This window comes from Pseudophryne corroboree, chromosome 12 (genome assembly GCF_028390025.1).
Source record: "Pseudophryne corroboree isolate aPseCor3 chromosome 12, aPseCor3.hap2, whole genome shotgun sequence".
Classification (NCBI taxonomy): domain Eukaryota; kingdom Metazoa; phylum Chordata; class Amphibia; order Anura; family Myobatrachidae; genus Pseudophryne; species Pseudophryne corroboree.
Window position 1 is genome coordinate 141,485,378 of NC_086455.1, and position 19,924 is coordinate 141,505,301.

Sequence of the window (19,924 nt, forward strand, 5' to 3'; positions counted from 1 at the left end):
ACCATGCTAGAATATGTCAGCTGACTGAATTCCTTCCAGTCAGAGTGTTCCTTGCCTCTGTTGACCCTGGCAACCAATCAGAGACCTGCAATTCCTCTGTAAGCCTTCTCTGGACATTTTTCAGGGCCAGAGCAATGAGTGACATCCTGACTGCTAGTTTGCTGTTAGCAGCAAGCCTTATGGCTTTTCCTGGCTCCAGTGAATTAAAGACTTCAGTTCTCAGTTTCCACAGTTCTCCTGCATTGCTGGGCTCCTAACTTGTAGAATTTCCTTGCTACAGACTCCCGCCCAGTGTCCAAAAACAGAACCACAAGTTCCAGCCAGCCACAGTACCAGTAGTCCAAGCCAGTTTCCAAAACCATCGTTACCAGCCTGGTGTTCAGTCACAGAACCACTGGTTCTTGTCAGCATCCAGTTACACCAGTGCCAGTCTGGTTCAGCTGAAGTACGGTTCCAGCCCAGTTCAGCCAAAGTCACATTCCAGTCCAGTTTAGCTGAAGTCCATTTCCAGTCTGGTTCAGTCAAAGTCATGTTCTAGTCTTGTTCTGCCAAAATCCAGTTCCAGCTTACCACTCCCAGCCTGGTTAATCGTCTAGCCATTACCACAGAGAATACTTTAGCAAGCAGCATCATTAGTGTACCTAACTAACCTCACTTCAGTTTCATCTATTGCCCAAGCTGTCCCAGTTCCTGTGTCCAAAGACAATCGTCAATTGATCTTGACGAGATAATAGAATATGAATTTGGCAGCAAGAACTACACAAACAAAACTGGATACTTTTTGGCCTAAATGTCACCAGATGTAATACAGAGCGATGCACAGCCATTTGTGGGCTTTTGAAACCACTAAAAAATGGTAGTAACAGTTGAAATTGCTGAAGCTGATTAATAAAGGAGCACATAAAGATATACATTTAGTTGTCATTAATTAACCCAAATAACAAATTATTATTTAAGGATTTTATTATTGGGAGCATAATAATAATAATAATAATAATAATAATAATAATAATAATAATAATTATTATTATTATTATTATTATTATTATTATTATTATAATATATGGCACCACAATATGGTCATCACAAGGTTTTCTTTCATTTTATTTAAACTTTTTCATCCTTTACCATCCACATGGACTACGATTGGGAAAAGTAACCTGTGCCGGTGGTGGAGCTACGCACCTTGGTGATTAAAGCGGTATACTAGTTGGGGTCACATGTAGTTAAACATTGAACATGACACCAGAAAAACTTAAAAAACTTGTGTCAACCTTTTTTTTGTTGACCATTTCCATGTCGACCTTCTGACACCACACAATCCAAGGCAAGGATCATTTTCTAAGCACTCCAAACAACTGCAGCTATGCTTTCAAAGAATGCCAATCAGCTAATCAGCTAGAGACCATATACAAACAAAAAAGAACTGCCTTGACAAAGACCCTGATTGGGTTGAAATGCCTCGGCGGCAGTAGGTAGTTTTGGTCACTACGTATGGGAGGAGAGAGCCGGGAGCGGGAGCCAAGGCAGCACGAGTAACGGGAGACACAGCGGTTATAGGATTTCACCTTGGGTCGTAGACTGGTGGACGGCCAGCGGGAGAGACAGCCCCTATGTGTACAGTGCCGGGTAGCTAAAGTCCCGACAGAAGGGGATCATCGCACATAAAGTTTGGCGTCCGGGAGGTCCGGTGAGACAAAAACCTTTTGTTCAAAGCCGAACTGTGTAACCTGCTAAAGTCAGTCAGAATCCGGCACAGTGCTTCATGTTTTTATCTTTTAATATCTTTTAATAAATATTTTTATTTTTTACAATTGGAGTATATTTGGATATATGGACTCTGCTTTTGGAATGTATATATGGACTCTGTTTTTGAAATTAATTGCCTATTAATTTTGGGCTTATATGTGATGTGAGGCTGATTGAAGACAGCGCTGTGGAGATTTCAAAGTTCTTTTTTGTTTGTATAAGACCTTCTGACAGTGTCTACTTTTTCTACTGTCTACCTTTTCAATGATGACCTTTTGACCCTGATAACCTTTTTGCATCTTTACCATTTGGGGTCTACCTATTGACTGTCTGTCTCTTCTAGGTACATCTATTGATCCACACCCTTCCACAGCACCTAACATAGTACATAAACAATTGAGCAAAACAAGACAATAGCGACTTACAGTACGAGACAATGGGGGTCATTCCGAGTTGATCGCTCGCTAGCAGTTTTTAGCAGTCGTGCAAATGCTATGCCGCCTCCCACTGGGGGTGTATGTTTGCTTAGCAGAAGTGTGAATGAAAGGATCACAGAGCGGGGGCAAATTTTTTTTGTGCAGTTTTAGCGTAGCTCCAAACCTACTCAGCGCTTGCGATCACTTCAGACTATTCAGTTCCTGTTTTGATGTCACAAACACGTCCTGCGTTCGGCCAGCCACGCCTGCATTTTCCTGGCACGCCTGCGTTTTTTCGAACACTCCCTGAAAACGGTCAGTTGACACCCAGAAACGCCCACTTCATGTCAATCCCTCAGTGGCCAGCAATGCGACTGAAATGCTTCGCTAGACCTTGCGTGAAACGACATAATTCGTTGTAATAGTACTTCGTGCGCATTGCGCCGCATGCGCAGAAGTTCCATTTTTTTGCCTGATTGCTGCACAGCGAACGAAAGCAGCTAGCGATCAACTCGTAATGACCCCCAATGTAGGACGAGGTCATGGTATATAAACCGAGGGTTAGGTGCCATTGTAGGGAGCATGGAGTAGACGATAGTCTAAGTAAGAGAAGGAAAAGCAAATGAGGGAAGGAGGCCCTGCTCTTAAGAGCTTACATTCTAAAGGGGAGCATCAGACAGACAGGTGTGACAAAGCTGGGGTAGACAGTGAGCATGGAACAAAGGGTTAGGATGAGAGAAGGCTGGGCATGATGAAGAAGTTGGTCTTGAGAGCCTGTTTGAAGTTTTGTAGATAGGCGGAGGGTCTGATTGGGAGAGGTAGAGAATTTCAGAGATACTGTAGGGAGCAGGAAGTGCAAAATCTTGGAGGAGGTAGTGGGAGGAGGTAATATGCTCAAGATTCCTAATTCCACACCAAGGGATTGATTTATTAGCACGGGGCAAGATTCAGAGATGTCCGCAAATGTCTTTGCAGATGCAATTCTGCATGCATGGACTGTCCAAAAGTATGTAAGTGCTACAGCCTACAGCCACCGGTATTTGTATTAAAATGCCCACAGAGTTGATCGCAGCATTTCTGCATATGAAGGGGTACCACCGCCATGTTTCCAATCGCAGGTTGTGACTGTGTGTGCAAACGCAGCGGCTGCATTCCACTCTGAATAAGGCCCAAAAATCCAACAATCGGACGCACATTGTTTGATAATCGATCTTTTGATTAACCGTATGGTGGCACAGCATGGCCATCAGAAGTAAGACCACAGTGCTGTGTTTACTGTGTATGGGATCACAGTCACAAGCTGTCCAACAAATGCTTCCTGACTGTCAATCAATTTGCAAATAAATCCCCATGGCAACCATCATAAGACCACCCCAGCGCATGCATAGTGCAATTTAGATGCAAGCGCAGTTAAAAAGTAAAAAAAATGCTGCAGTGTGTACAGTGCATTGACATTGCATCGCTGAATCAGACCCATAGTTATTACTGAGCAGACAACTGTAATTTTTTAGAATACATTTATCAATTTATTTTACTAGCAAATTCAACATTGTTTCAACAGTATTTTATTAAAATAACTCTAAGATTAAAGCTATTTATTAATGTTTTTTTCTGGTAACGCATCCTGTAATATCAGTACCAGAACAGGCACTGTGGCTATACTTGATAAACACTAGGGCACACAGATGTACTAAGCATTGGAGATTGATAAAATGACAAGAGATAAAGTACTAGCGAATCAGCTCCTAACTGCCATGTTAAAAAATGGCAGATAGGAGGTGATTGGTAGTTTATCTCTCTCCAAAGCTTAGTACAACTGCCCCCACAAGTGTGTGGAGTGCTTCTGTTGGTGACAATGACAGCCAGTTGTCAGTGCTAACCATTTTTTTGAATAAGGCAATGCGTTATTGAGCAATAAGACAGTGAAAACTCCCATATTAGCCATCAAGTGGTCTTTTCATCCTTAAATAATAATGCCCCAAATATCTAAAAGTAAGACCTCTTTCTCTGGATCCAAGAATATATGGGTATATAAACATACTGGATAGGGGAATTATGTATCAAACCTTGGAGAGAGGTCAAGTACCAGTGGGATGGTATCGGTATCTTGTCGCTTGGAAAGCCAGCAGTCAGAATACCGACAGTGACATCACGACGCACGACGTTAGTATGCTATCCCTAATCCCCAATTCCCCTTACCTTAATAACTTCCCTCCTTGCAGCCTAACCCTAACCCACCCCGGTAGTGCGTAAACCTAGCCCCCCCTCACCACAGCCTAAACCTAACTGTCCCACGCCCGCAGCCTAATCCTAGCCCACCACTCATAGCCTAAACCTAACTGACCACCTTTCCCTCCTCCCCGTAGGGCCTGACCCAAAGCAGCCCTGCATACTTACGTTTGGGATTCTGGCACTGGTTTTGCACTCCATGTCAGCATCCTGGTGTCAGTATTCTGAGCAATGTCGGGATTCCAGCGTCAGTATTCTGACTGCTGGGATTCCGAATGTCCGGATCCCATATCAACCAATAAACTCCTCTCCTGTATTTGAATAATGACATTTAGAGCTGATTTGTTGGGCAGGTATTAAACTACTATATGACCCAGCCTACCTGATACCTGTGAGATAATATTCACAAATACGTTTTATCATACTATAGTGGATAAAAGATATAGTTGCTATATATTAGGAGTCTTCGTTCGTCAACAATGAGCTACAGGGAATCCTTAACTCACTGGTCCAGATTTATTTTATCATATGTAAGATGGGTCTTTTCTATTACAGCAGAAGAAGGCCACCTAGACTGACCCTGGCATGGCATAATAATGTCGGGAACATCCACATTCATAAAATATTTAGACAACATTTGTTACTAAAGCCTTAAATAAAGATCTGCAGGTTATCAAGTCATTCAATGATAAATGCAAGGTTGTCATATAAGGATATCTTTAGCAAAGTATTAGTTCTTTACAAAGAGTCAGAGTCACATAAACTATTCATTAGGGCACCAGTAGGGCATTTTGTGGGCACTTTTATGGCATCAGCTGAACATCATTAAGGATCAATAATATTTTAGAGATTTATGGGAGACCATTTAGTGATCCATTAATGCAAGTTATGGAAATTTAATCAAAGTACTTTCAGCGCACTTCCTTCTTGACTGACTTATTGGTTGGTCATGAGGTCAAAATCAGAAAAGTCATCCTCGGAGAACCTTCTGAATCGTTAGACCAGTTCAGTCTCTTAGGAAATGACTGCTTTGTTTGTACACAATCATAGGTGATAGATGGTCAGAAGGGTGATTTATGAGTGAGCAATTGGTACATAACTGATAGCCTTTCCGCTTCATGCTATAGTCCTAATGGATGCCTAATGCCTGCGTGTATTGATATCATTGCTATTAGAGCGCACAGCTTGATGAATATTGGTAAAATGTGGAATATTTTCCATCTATAGGATATTATACATGGTAATTCTTTAAAGTTTTATACTAACTTCCAACATTGTTTTCTCCATTGAGTATAAGTTATAGCTATAGTAGTCTAATATGGAAATACTTTATTAATATATTTAGAAAGACTTCATAAAAAAGCTTTTAGGGGATAGCACGCTCCAATATCTGCAGTGCCTCCATTTCTGACATCAACTGCAGCCCCCATAGCTTTCTATAGGGACTGCAAAACTGTGGAATCTACCAAGCTTGGGTCCAATAGGACAACATCATCTCCAGAAAGTGTTACCCTATAGTAGTCTATGGGTTACTAATTGGCTCTGTTGTCTTAACACACACACACACACACACACACACACACACACACACACACCGGGACTTATCTGCTGGGGGCCCTATAAGGTAGCCTATTTCTCACAATCTCATATATAATGTAAGCATGTTTTGTGGGTAAATTTGTACAATAAAAATGAATATTTTTTCTTGAATTTACCATCTTTCTCTTGCAGTGACAAGAACACGTGCTCCATCCCTGTGCTTCTGTATTCACCACTGATGCATGTACTACACGTGTGGCCATTGTGCTAATAATAATAATAATAATAATAATAATATCAATCTGTAGGGCCTATATGTTAAGGTAAACATAGAGGAAATAAAATATTTGTCTCTTTCCTCCATATTTGCTTTCTCTCAGCCATTTGCATGTCTGGAGGAAGGGATGGGGAGGGAAAAGGGCAGAAACGCAAGGTGGTGCCGCTCTGCTCCTAAGACAATGCACTAAAATGTTAAATATTACAACATATATCTCTATGTTGTTCCCCTAATGGGCATAGGAACAAAAATTTTAATGGGGGGGTGGTTAAGGCAAAATGCCAAGGGCTACTGCCTGAAGCCCCTTTTTCTCATGTTTGGTATGTCGTTTTATGACAGTAGCAACAGTGACTGTAGATATACAAATACCCCCAATCCTATGCAGAGGCGTAACTAGCACGGGGCGAGCAGGGCACGTGCCCTGGGCGCCGTGGCTAGCCCAGCAGAGGGGAGTGCCATCGGCCCCTGCACGGCCCTCTCGCCCCATGCGCCCTCCACAGTCTGTCTGGCACTCCGTTCCTCCCAGCATGCAGCCACATAGCCCGGCTGCCCCGCCGCCAAGAGCACAGCTGTGTTAGCTGTGTCTCCGTTTCCCCACGTCCTCGGCGGCTCAGCTGTTTAATAACAGCAGCCGCCGAGGAGCTTCAGTACAAAGTCTTGCGGGGCTGTCCCGGCACCCTGGTGTGTGTGTGTGTGTGTGTGTGTGTGTGTGTGTGTGTGTGCCGCTGCTATTGAAGGCTCATGAGAGGGGGGGTTGCATACATTTTTGTAATGGGGGCCTCCACAATTTAGTTGCCCCTGGGCCCCCACAACCCTTAATCCGGCCCTGCCCGCCGCCCTGTAATGCAAAGCTCCCAGAGCTCAACACACCGCCCTGTTCCAGCCTGCTACTGCTCCGCCTCCACCTCTGATGCAGAGCTGGCCCCAGGCCATACATGCCAACACTCCCGCATTGTGCGGGAGGCTCCTAGTGTCCCACTGCCCCCACTCAAATCCCACTCAATCTCCCGGATTCCCCCCATGGCTGAATTCTGGACCGCAAAAGGTCCACACCACATGCGATGAGGGCGGAGCTTGACGGACGGCGCCGCAGGCCGGCAGAGTCTGCCACCGATGATGAGCTATGGATGGGACAGTGCAGGCATGGAAGCCAAACACCACAGCGCTTCTCTCTTGCGGCAGCAGCAGTGGCGGATCCTTACCCGTTTCCCCTCCTGTGTGCGCTGGGATCGACGGCAAGTGATTGAGACATCAGGGTAGGGGAATGAGTGATCTTGGAGCTGGCCTGGTGTGCAGGATGGACAGTTCAGAGGCTACTGAGAGCTCGGATGAAAGGCTGCAGGAGGAGGAGACATTGGCATGGCCAGGTGAGCGTCTGTTTGTGTTTAGGACTGCACTGACGTGTGTGTGACTGTGGGGGTAATTCAGACTGGATTACTGCAGCGGCAGCGATCGCAGTCTGAATTGTTATGTGGCGTGCGCACGTGCAGCGCCGACACTGTGCATGCGTACCCTGGGATCCCAGTGAGATGCTATCAGAATCTCACTGGCTGCGATCGCCTCTGCCTGATTGACAGGCAGAGGCGGTTGTGGGGTGGGAGGTCACGCGAGCCAACAGCGTTAGAACACTGCGACCTGGGATGCGGTGGGTATCTCCCTGCCAGCACGCAGGAGCTGCGCTGGCCGGAAGCCACTTGTCAGGTATAAAAGCATCGCCGCCATGCGATGCTTTACACCTGTGTGTGTGTGGGGGGAGCAGGGCAGAGTCAGAGTAAATTATCGTAGAGGGCAGGTTGTGTGTGTGTGTGTGTGTGTGTGTGTGTGTGTGTGTGTGTGACCGCGATGTGTCACGCTCCCCTGCTGCCTCAGCCCGCTGGCTCCTGGCTCCCACTAAGTAAGGGGAGAGGGGTGAGAAAGAGTTAACACATTGATAGGACTAGAAGGGAGAGAGAGACACTTAAGGGGGGGGTGAAGGATTAAGACACTTAAGGGGGGGAGACACTGGGAGACATAGAAAAGGGGAAAAAGATATACACTAAGACATGGGGGGCACTGGGAGACTTAAAATGTGATGGTGTGCTGAGAGATGACACAGGGGATAGGTGATGGTGTGCTGAGAAACGACACAGGGGATAGGTGATGGTGTGCTGAGAGATGACACAGGGGATAGGTGATGGTGTGCTGAGAGATGGCACAGGGGATAGGTGATGGTGTGCTGAGAGATGACACAGGGGATAGGTGATGGTGTGCTGAGAGATGACACAGGGGATAGGTGATGGTGTGCTGAGTGACTACACAGGGGATAGGTGATGGTGTGCTGAGTGATGACACAGGGGATAGGTGATGGTGTGCTGAGAGATGACACAGGGGATAGGTGATGGTGTGCTGAGTGACTACACAGGGGATAGGTGATGGTGTGCTGAGAGACGACACAGGGGATAGGTGAAAGTGTGCTGAGAGATGACACAGGGGATAGGTGATGGTGTGCTGAGAGATGACACAGGGGATAGGTGATGGTGTGCTGAGAGACGACACAGGGGATAGGTGATAGTGTGCTGAGATATGACACAAGGGGTAGGTGATGGTGTGCTGAGTGACTACACAGGGGATAGGTGATGGTGTGCTGAGAGACGACACAGGGGATAGGTGATAGTGTGCTGAGAGACGACACAGGGGATAGGTGATGGTGTGCTGAGAGATGACACAGAGGGGATAGGTGATGGTGTGCTGAGAGATGACACAGGGGATAGGTGATGGTGTGCTGAGAGACGACACAGGGGATAGGTGATGGTGTGCTGAGAGATGACACAGGGGATAGGTGATGGTGTGCTGAGTGATGACACGGGATAGGTGATAGTGTGCTGAGAGATGACACAGGGGTAGGTGATAGTGTGCTGAGAGATGACACAGGGGATAGGTGATAGTGTGCTGAGAGATGACACAAGTGATAGGTGATAGTGTGCTGAGAGATGACACAGGGGATAGGTGATAGTGTGCTGAGAGATGACACAGGGGATAGGTGATAGTGTGCTGAGAGATGACACAGGGGGTAGGTGATGGTGTGCTGAGAGATGACACAGGGGATAGGTGATAGTGTGCTGAGAGATGACACAGGGGATAGGTGATAGTGTGCTGAGAGATGACACAAGTGATAGGTGATGGTGTGCTGAGAGATGACACAAGTGATAGGTGATAGTGTGCTGAGAGATGACACAGGGGATAGGTGATAGTGTGCTGAGAGATGACACAGGGGATAGGTGATGGTGTGCTGAGAGATGACACAAGGGGTAGGTGATAGTGTGCTGAGAAATGACACAGGGGATAGGTGATAGTGTGCTGAGAGATGACACAGGGGATAGGTAATGGTGTGCTGAGAGATGACACAAGTGATAGGTGATGGTGTGCTGAGAGATGACACAGGGGATAGGTGATAGTGTGCTGAGAGATGACACAAGTGATAGGTGATAGTGTGCTGAGAGATGACACAAGTGATAGGTGATAGTGTGCTGAGAGATGACACAGGGGATAGGTGATAGTGTGCTGAGAGATGACACAAGTGATAGGTGATAGTGTGCTGAGAGATGACACAGGGGATAGGTAATAGTGTGCTGAGAGATGACACAAGTGATAGGTGATGGTGTGCTGAGAGATGACACAAGGGGTAGGTGATGGTGTGCTGAGAAATGACACAGGGGATAGGTGATAGTGTGCTGAGAGATGACACAGGGGATAGGTAATGGTGTGCTGAGAGATGACACAAGTGATAGGTGATGGTGTGCTGAGAGATGACACAGGGGATAGGTGATAGTGTGCTGAGAGATGACACAAGTGATAGGTGATAGTGTGCTGAGAGATGACACAAGTGATAGGTGATAGTGTGCTGAGAGATGACACAGGGGATAGGTGATAGTGTGCTGAGAGATGACACAAGTGATAGGTGATAGTGTGCTGAGAGATGACACAGGGGATAGGTGATAGTGTGCTGAGAGATGACACAAGTGATAGGTGATGGTGTGCTGAGAGATGACACAAGGGGTAGGTGATAGTGTGCTGAGAAATGACACAGGGGATAGGTGATAGTGTGCTGAGAGATGACACAAGTGATAGGTGATAGTGTGCTGAGAGATAACACAAGTGATAGGTGATAGTGTGCTGAGAGATGACACAAGGGGTAGGTGATAGTGTGCTGAGAGATGACACAAGTGATAGGTGATAGTGTGCTGAGAGATGACACAAGTGATAGGTGATAGTGTGCTGAGAGATGACACAGGGGATAGGTAATGGTGTGTTGAGAGATGACACAAGTGATAAGTGATGGTGTGCTGAGAGATGACACAGGGGATAGGTGATAGTGTGCTGAGAGATGACACAAGTGATAGGTGATAGTGTGCTGAGAGATGACACAAGTGATAGGTAATGGTGTGCTGAGAGATGACACAAGTGATAGGTGATAGTGTGCTGAGAGATGACACAAGTGATAGGTGATAGTGTGCTGAGAGATGACACAAGTGATAGGTGATAGTGTGCTGAGAGATGACACAGGGGATAGGTGATAGTGTGCTGAGAGATGACACAAGGGATAGGTGATGGTGTGCTGAGAGATGACACAAGTGATAGGTGATAGTGTGCTGAGAGACGATACAGGGGATAGGTGATGGTGTGCTGAGAGATGACACAGAGGGTAGTTGATGGTGTGCTGAGTGATGACACAGAGGGTAGTTGATAGTGTGCTGAGTGACGACATGGGGGTAGGTGATGGTGTGCTGAGTGACGACACATGGGGTAGGTGATGGTGTGCTGAGTGATGACACAGAGGGTAGGTGATGGTGTGCTGAGTGATGACACATGGGGTAGGTGATGGTGTGCTGAGTGATGACAGAGGGTAGGTGATGGTGTGCTGAGTGACGACATGGGGGTAGGTGATGGTGTGCTGAGTGACAACAGGGGATAGGTGATGATGTGCTGAGTGACGACACAGGGGATAGGTGATGGTGTGCTGAGTGACGACACAGGGGATAGGTGATGGTGTGCTGAGAGATGACACAGGGGATAGGTGATGGCGTGCTGAGAGACGACACAGGGATAGGTGATGGGTGCTGGAAGACGACACAGGGGATAGGTGATGGTGTGGCTGAGAGACATGGGTAGGGGATGGTGTGGCTGAGAAATGCAGGGGGCAGGATGTGAGTCTGGTGGAACTGCTGTTGTATGATGCTGACCTTGTTAATATTCCTACACAACCAGGCATCATCTGGACGATGTTATCTCCTACATGAATAGTGATTACCGACTGAAGACGCCGTCTGCCTCAGAGGATACATTTCTCCAGAGGTTCCACATTGTGAGAAACCATCATACAGGTAAGGTGCATGTGCAATTGAAAAGAATGTTTCCATTGTGACGTGGAACAGGTGGCGTGTCATGTTGACATGTCGTGACTAGTGATGTGCACCGGAAATTTTTCGGGTTTTGTGTTTTGCTTTTGGATTCAGTTCCGCGGCCGTGTTTTGGATTCAGACGCATTTTGGCAAAACCTCCCTGAAATGTTTTGGTCAGATTCAGGTGTGTTTTGGATTCGTGTGTTTTTTTTTCTACAAAAAACCTTCAAAAACAGCTTAAATCATAGAATTTGGATGTCATTTTGATCCCATAGTATTATTAACCCCAATAACCATAATTTCCACTCATTTCCAGTCTATTCTGAACACCTCACACCTCACAATATTATTTTTAGTCCTAAAATTTGCACCAAGGTCGCTGGATGGTTAAGCTAAGCGACCCAAGTGGCCGACACAAACACCTGGCCCATCTAGGAGTGGCACTGCAGTGTCAGACAGGATGGCACTTAAAAAAATAGTCCCCAAACAGCACATGATACAAAGAAAAAAAGAGGTGCACCAAGGTCACTGGATGGCTAAGATAAGAGACCCAAGTGGCCGACACAAACACCTGGCCCATCTAGGAGTGGCACTGCAGTGTCCCCAAACAGCACATGATGCAAAGAAAAAAAGAGGCGCAATGAGGTAGCTGTGTGACTAAGCTAAGCGACCCAAGTGGCCAACACAAACACCTGGCCCATCTAGGAGTGGCACTGAAGTGTCCCCAAACAGCACATGATGCAAAGAAAAAAAGAGGTGCACCAAGGTCGCTGGATGGCTAAGCTAAGCGACCCAAGTGGCTGACACAAACACCTGGCCCATCTAGGAGTGGCACTGCAGTGTCAGACAGGATGGAACTTAAAAAAATAGTCAGCACTTAAAAAAATTGGTCAGCAAAATTCTGCACTGTCCTCCTACTATAATACTGCGCACAACTACAATGCAGCACAGATATGGATAGTATACTTGACGACACAGAGGTAGAGCAATGGACTACTGTACCTTACTGCTATATATATATATATATATATATATATATATATATATACTGGTGGTCAGCAAAATTCTGCACTGTCCTCCTACTATAATACTGCGCACAACTACAATGCAGCACAGATATGGATGGATAGTATACTTGACGACACAGAGGTAGAGCAATGGACTACTGTACCGTACTGCTATATAAATATACTGGTGGTCAGCAAAATTCTGCACTGTCCTCCTACTATATACTGCGCACAACTACAATGCAGCACAGATATGGATGGATAGTTTACTTGACGACACAGAGGTGGAGCAATGGACTACTGTACCGTACTGCTATATATATATACTGGTGGTCAGCAAAATTCTGCACTGTCCTCCTACTATATACTGCGCACAACTACAATGCAGCACAGATATGGATGGAGAGTATACTTGACGACACAGAGGTAGAGCAATGGACTACTGTACCGTACTGCTATATATAATATACTGGTGGTCAGCAAAATTCTGCACTGTCCTCCTACTATATACTACAATGCAGCACAGATATGGAGCGTTTTCAGGCAGAGAACGTAGATATTTGCAGCACACTGAGCACAGATATTTGCAGCACACTGAGCACAGATATTTGCAGCACACTGAGCAAAGATATTTGCAGCACACTGAACTCAGAAACTGAGAGAACGCAGCCACGTCCTCTCGCTATCATCTCCAATGCACGAGTGAAAATGGCGGCGACGCGCGGCTCTTTATATGCAATATGAATCTCGAGAGAATACGACAGCGGGATGATGATGTTCGGGCGCGCTCGGGTTAACCGAGCAAGGCGGGAAGATCAGAGGCTGCCTCGGAATCGTGTAAAATAGGTGAAGTTCGGGGGGGTTCGTATCTTGACGAACCGAACCCGCTCATCTCTAGTCGTGACCATGCCCATTTTTTGCGCGCGCAGATAGCTTGCTTCATGAGTCTTTTATTTGGGAGGGGGAGGGGGACGCCATTCATAATCTTGCCATGGGCTCCAAAAACCCTTGTTACGCCTCTGATCCTATGTTAGTTTTCATCAGTGTTTCTGCAGTTGGCCAACCACAGTATCATTGTTTGTTATATTGTAAAAATATATTTGTACATTATTAAATATAATAATAATTATTATTATTATTATTATTATTATTATTATTATTATTATTAATAATAATAATAATAATAATAATAATAATAATAAGAAGAAGAAGAAGAAGAAGAAGAAGAAGAAGAATGAATGATAATTAATAATAGTAATAACTACTACCAGTTAGTACAATAGTTGTTAAACAATTGAATTTATCTATAGTTCTATCTTAAAATATGCCATTTTACTGTGTGGGAAGATCTGTATGGGAGCTGATCGAGTAGATGAAAATGTTATTTGGTGCTGGGAGGGTGAAATTATGAAAGAATGGGGATAGATTAATTTATTCTCTGGGGGGGGGGGGGGTTGATGGGGTTTTGAGGGAATAGTTGCATAGGGCTTTAACTGATTTGCAATGTGTCACGTGTTCAGTGTGTGCATGAAGTGGGGTTTTCGTGACATAAGCCTGCTCCGGGCGTCATGACGTTACTCCTCTGTGAAGGCAACCATTGTCTACCCTACGATCTGGTGACAATGAGACTGCTGCTAACGTTTTAAAACCATCCGCAGGCCGCAATCATTTGCTCTCTTTGGCCCTCATTCCGAGTTGATCACACCAAGCAACTCTTTGCTTTTGGTGCGATCAACTAATCTCCGCCTATGGGGGAGTGTATTTTAGCATAGCAGGGCTGCGATCACTTGTGCAGCCCTGCTATGATAAAAAAAGTTTCATGCAGAACAAGACCAGCCCTGGACATACTTACCCTGTGCGATGGATCCAGCGATGATGGGCTCGGCTTTGATGTCAGACATCCGCCCTCCGTTCTCCTGGACACGCCTGCGTTTTTCTTACCACTCCCGGAAAACGGTCTCCCACGGTCAGTTGATGCCCCGTAACGCCTTCCTGCAGTCAATCTTCTTGCAATCGCTGCTGCAACCGCTTTTTCCGCTGTCTTTGCCTGGCGTCGGCTGTCGCCGGGCAATGAATGCGTGTGCGCATTACGGCCCCCGTGCGTGCGCAGTAGTGACCCGTCGCAGCTGTGCGAACGAAAGCACGCTGCGATCGAGTCGGAATGACCCCCTTTGTTCCATTGTCATACACTTACAAGACCAGTTTCCAGGCCTCATGTGCCTGCTTATGCTTGCTGTCATTTCAGATAGGCAAATGAGTGAGGCAACCCCCCCCCCCCTTCACCCGGTTCCTACGCCCTTGACTATGTTGAATGTATACAGTATGAATGAATACATTGAGAGACATTTGCCCTGTAAACAGCACCCCGACTTCCACACAAAGGGTCTGATTCAGGTTGGATTGCAAATTCTGCTAACCAGCAGAATTTGCAATCCTTGTGAACGTATGCTGGGGACCACCCATCGCAGTGCAAGCCCGCCCAGCATGCTGACCGCAGCCTCTCTCCCCCTCGATGAAGCCGAAACTGCATGATGGCTAAAATGAAAGTTGCCTCCTGCAGGCGCAGCCTGGCCGCGCCCGCAGGAGACCCGCCAGCCATCTTTTTGATAGCGGCGGCTGCGTGTGATGTCCGATCGCGCCCCGCCATGCCCCCCATTTGCGTCAACATGCCCCCTGTTTTGTAGCCACGCCCTCACAACGCTTCGTCTCCGCCTTGGAAAACAGAGCATCGCCGCCCCGCGAACGCCTCGGCCTGATTAACAGATAGAGGCATTTGCATTTTCTGCGGGCGCCTGCAGAAAATACAGGCACATGTGCAGGACGGGCGATGCGCCCGCATCATTTTAGTAATTTTTGCGGTTGGATTGAGATTAGCGAGCCAACCTGAATCAGGCCCAAAGACCTGAGAATGTAAGCTAAGATTAAAGAGGAGCTGTGGATAGAGTATTTCCTATCTAGATCCTCTTTCAGAAACATTTACAGTAAGCTGTACTCATCGGTGTCGGCATTTGTAGGTTTAATGACATTAAAAAACGTATCTAATATACCACATTTTAACATTTCTCATAGTTGATCTTAGCGCACATTATCAAATTCTTTTTCCAGCATCCAGTGTGAAAAGTGTGCTGTCAGCATCCTAATTGGATGGCTAAAATGATTCTGCACATACTGTACTTGCTATATACTTGTAGGTTAATTGGCGTCTGACTAAATTGTCCCTGGTGTATGTGTGAGGTTGTGAGTCTGTGACAGGGATATTAGCTGGAACGCTTCCTGGGGCAGGCACTGCCTAAGTAAAGCTTGCCGACGTGTATGGTTGTGCAATTTGCCGGCAGCTGAGTATCCAAAGTGGGTGCAGAGTGTGCAGTACACACACGCGCCCCTGCGTCAAGGGGTGTCCCCACTGCAAACCCTTATAATTATACTTACCTCGGCACTACAGACAGAATTCATTGGGAAAACTGGCATTGCGGCCATTTATCAGTGATTTGCGCATGCGCAGTAGAGATGTCCCTGGGAACATGGCATGGGCACCGTGTTCCCTGAGCCCTGCACATGTGCAGTGGACTCTGGCACAAAGCCAGCTGCTGTCAGAGAGGAGTAGGGTCCACACAGAGCCTGAACATGGGCCCCTCCTCTCTTTAACTGCCCCCTACTGGCATTACGGTATATAAATATAGCGCTGCAGGAGGAGAAAACATTTTTGGTAAATGAGGCACAAGCACAAGCTTTCTTGAGGGCGGTTTCTGAGCCACATTACCATAGGTTGGCATGCAAGAGCCATGTCTTTCATTTTATACACTTTGGGGGTCATTCCGAGTTGATCGTAGCCCTGCAAAATTTTGCAGGGCTACGATCATGACAATAGACATGCAGGGGGATGCCCAGCACAGGGCTATCCCACCCAGCATGTCAGTGCCAGCCTCCCTCCGCAGAAGTGCAAAAGCATCGCACAGAGGCAATGCTTTTGCACTTTAGCAGTAGCTCCCGGCCCGCTCAGCTTTAGCGTGCTGGCCGGGAGCTACTCGTCGCTCCCCGGCCCGCAGCGGCTGCGTGTGACATCGCCTGCATTTTTCAAAACACTCCCAGAAAATGGTCAGTTGCAACCCACAAACGCCTTCATCCTGTCAATCTCCTTGCGAACGCCCGTGCGAATGGATCCTTCGCACAAACCGATTGCTGAGCGGCGATCTGCTTTGTACCCGTGCAACGCACCTGCGCATTGCGGTGCATACGCATGCACAGTTTAGACCTTATCACCCGCTGTACGAAAACGCAGCCTAGTGATCAGGTCTGAATTATCCCCATAGAGCAGAGTATACAGACCACCACCAGGTGACTATGGTGGTCATTCCGAGTTGTTCGCTCGCTAGCTGTTTTTAGCAGTCGTGAAAACACTATGCCGCCTCCCACTGGGAGTGTATTTTAGCTTAGCATAAGTGGGAACGAAAGGATCGCACAGCGGCTACAAATAATTTTGTGCAGTTTCAGAGTAGCTTCAGACCTACTCAGCATTTGCGATCATTTCAGACTGTTCAGTTCCTGTTTTGACATCACAAGCACGCCCTGCGTTTGGCCAGCAATGCCTGCATTTTTCCTGGCACGCCTGCGTTTTTCCGAACACTCCCTGAAAACGGTCAGTTGACGCCCACTTCATGTCAATCACTCTGCGGCCAACAGTGCGACTGAAAAGCTTCGTTAGACCTTGTGTGAAACTACATCGGCCGTTGTGAAAGTATGTTGCGCGCGCGCACTGCGCTGCATGCGCAGAAGTGCCATTTTTTTACTTAATCGCAGCGCAGCAAACATTTTCAGCTAGCGATCAACTTGGAATGACCCCCTATATGTATGTTGGCCCTCTTACACAGGGCTACGATCATGACAATAGACATGCAGGGGGACGCCCAGCACAGGGCTATCCCACCCCGCATGTCAGTGCCAGCCTCCCTCCGCAGAAGTGCAAAAGCATCGCACAGAGGCAATGCTTTTGCACTTTAGGAGTAGCTCCCGGCCCGCTCAGCTTTAGCGTGCTGGTAATGCACTTGATGCTTCCCTAAAGGAGGATCATGGAGACTGCACAGTAGCACTCTCCAGGTTTCAACAGATCTTTGCCACCCACTGGTGGCAGCAAGACACTCCATAGTCCACCTAGAAGGTAATCCAGTACTACGCCTCAGTAATGATCCATCTCAGGCTCCCCTTTTATCTGGTTGTATACACGGTTAATTAAATGCCTCCACCCACCTTTAGTATAACATAATTATGAAGTGGCTAGTTATCTGAACTTGTGAACTCCAAATATCTGCTCCTAACATAAAACAGATACATCTATAGTGTCCATTCAAAAATGACTGACGTTCCTTCCTGTATCATGTCAGTATCCAGGTAACTTATATTTTGAGTTAAGATGAGTACAGGAATACAGAATATATAATTTGTAGTTCTAAGGATTGGATTGCCTGAAACCTATGGGCAACATTTATATAAATATTTCTAAAATATGTAGTGGATACAAGGATAGGTGTCCTAGAGGCCAATATAATAACAAAATGTAACAATTCCAAGTATTAAAGTTGTCAAAGGATCAAATATGATATGGAGCTTTCACAGCCCGAGGAATATAAAGTTTCTGCCTGATATCAATCTCTATGCTTTTGTGTTTCTTTCAGAGAAAACAGAACGTAGGCAATTTTAATGATGTTGCCTGGAGTTATTTTGGTCTCATTTGTGTTCATCTGCAGAGGTGTGAAACCAGGATCTTTCAAAATCAACAAATTAAATTTAGCTCTCAAGAAAAGACTGACTGGAAATGCCGGCACTGCAAGTAAAGGGCTATGCTGGTAATTCACTAGGTATATCTTCTGGTTACAGCATCTTATTTGAATTGTAAAAATCTAAGGCAGTTATATGGTACTTTTACTATAACAGGAAACTTTACCTTTTTTTGCAAGATACTATAGTTGTACACATATTCTAGCGTACTTCGGGGGTCATTCCGAGTTGATCGCTCGCTAGCAGTTCTTAGCAGCCGTGCAAACGCATTGTCGCCACCCACCGGGGAGTGTATTTTCGCTTTGCAGAAGTGCGAACGCTTGTGCAGCAGACATCCACAATTAGTGAAACCAAGTGGCGCCGCCTTATCACCCCAGAATCTGAGAGGTAAAAAGAAATGGCTTACACAGCAAATTTAAAGGAAAGATTCCTGCTCCACATCAGTTAGCAATGGGCTAAGGAAAATAACAGAAAAATACAACACATAGTGTATCCTATTTGAACAAAAGTGTGGTTTTATTATTCAATGGTCCCACTCACAGATTATAGCTGGTAAATTTGCATGTAGTAAATGGGGTCTCTTCTAGTTGGTTTTACTCCATAGATACCGTTCCCATAGGAGCTTGAAATAGAGAATAGTAATAGTGCAATACCGTCTGTGTGTTTGATTAAGGATAAATTTATTACAAGACACACTTACAAACAAGGATTAAAAAACAGCATAAATCAGAAGACATCCAGAAAGCTGCAACGAACAGTGTGGAGATATAATCACCCAAAGTCCCGGTTACTAAAGGTGTCCCAGAACTGCCGAGTAGTTCCTCCGGGTCTTCCGTAAATGCTGCACAGATCAGTCCCCCAGGCTTAAGCGCTTTCGGACCAATTGTCCTTCTTCAGATGCTTCTGAAGAAGGCCGTTTGGTCCGGCCCACCAGTTGGTGTCAGTGAGACACGCTGCCGCTCAGTCCGGTGGCAGCGTGTCTCAGCTGTTAGAACAGGGAGACGGAGGAGAGCGCGGCTCTCGTGCGGCTGCGGCGGCGTGTATTACTTCAAACCAGCCGCCGGTCCGTGAGCCAATCAGAGCTCGCGGACCGGCAGCCAATCAGGAGCCGCGGCTGCCGGTCCGCGAGCTCTGATTGGCTCTCGAACCGGCGGCTGGTTTGAAGTAGTACACGCCGCCGCAGCCTGACATAGCCGCGCTCTCCTCCCTGCCCTGACCCGACAGCCGTGCTCTCCTCCGTGTCCCAAGGTAAGCAGCACGGAGGGGAGGGGGGAGGGCATCTGCATACCTGGCACTGTGGGGGGCATTTGTATACCTGGCACTGTGGGGGGCATTTGTATACCTGGCACTGTGGGGGCATCTGTATACCTGGCACTGTGGGGGCATCTGCATACCTGGCACTGTGGGGGCATCTGTATACCTGGCACTGTGGGGGCATCTGTATACCTGGCACTGTGAGGGGCATTTGTATACCTGGCACTGTGGGGGCATCTGTATACCTGGCACTGTGGGGGCATCTGCATACCTGGCACTGTGGGGGCATCTGTATACCTGGCA

The 19,924-nt window shown here is 46.7% G+C and overlaps 1 protein-coding gene across 13 annotated transcripts in view; it reads left to right on the forward strand.

The window, feature by feature from the left end:
• The window catches only part of LOC134981011 (receptor-interacting serine/threonine-protein kinase 3-like), a 246,712-nt gene that overhangs the window by 104,745 nt on the left and 122,043 nt on the right, over positions 1–19,924 (forward strand). For 3 of the 13 annotated variants that reach the window (XM_063948098.1, XM_063948096.1, XM_063948100.1), the window contains 3 exons: positions 6,126–7,577; positions 11,455–11,570; positions 18,337–18,435. The exons of 4 other annotated variants lie outside the window; for them this stretch is intronic. In XM_063948098.1, coding sequence (XP_063804168.1) covers positions 18,430–18,435 — 6 coding nt within the window. In that variant the 5' untranslated portion in view covers positions 6,126–7,577; positions 11,455–11,570; positions 18,337–18,429. Of the gene's footprint in view, positions 1–6,125; positions 7,578–11,454; positions 11,571–18,336; positions 18,448–19,924 lie in introns of all 13 variants that reach the window. 6 more of the 13 variants (XM_063948103.1, XM_063948105.1, XM_063948097.1 and 3 more) reach the window with 5 other exon arrangements.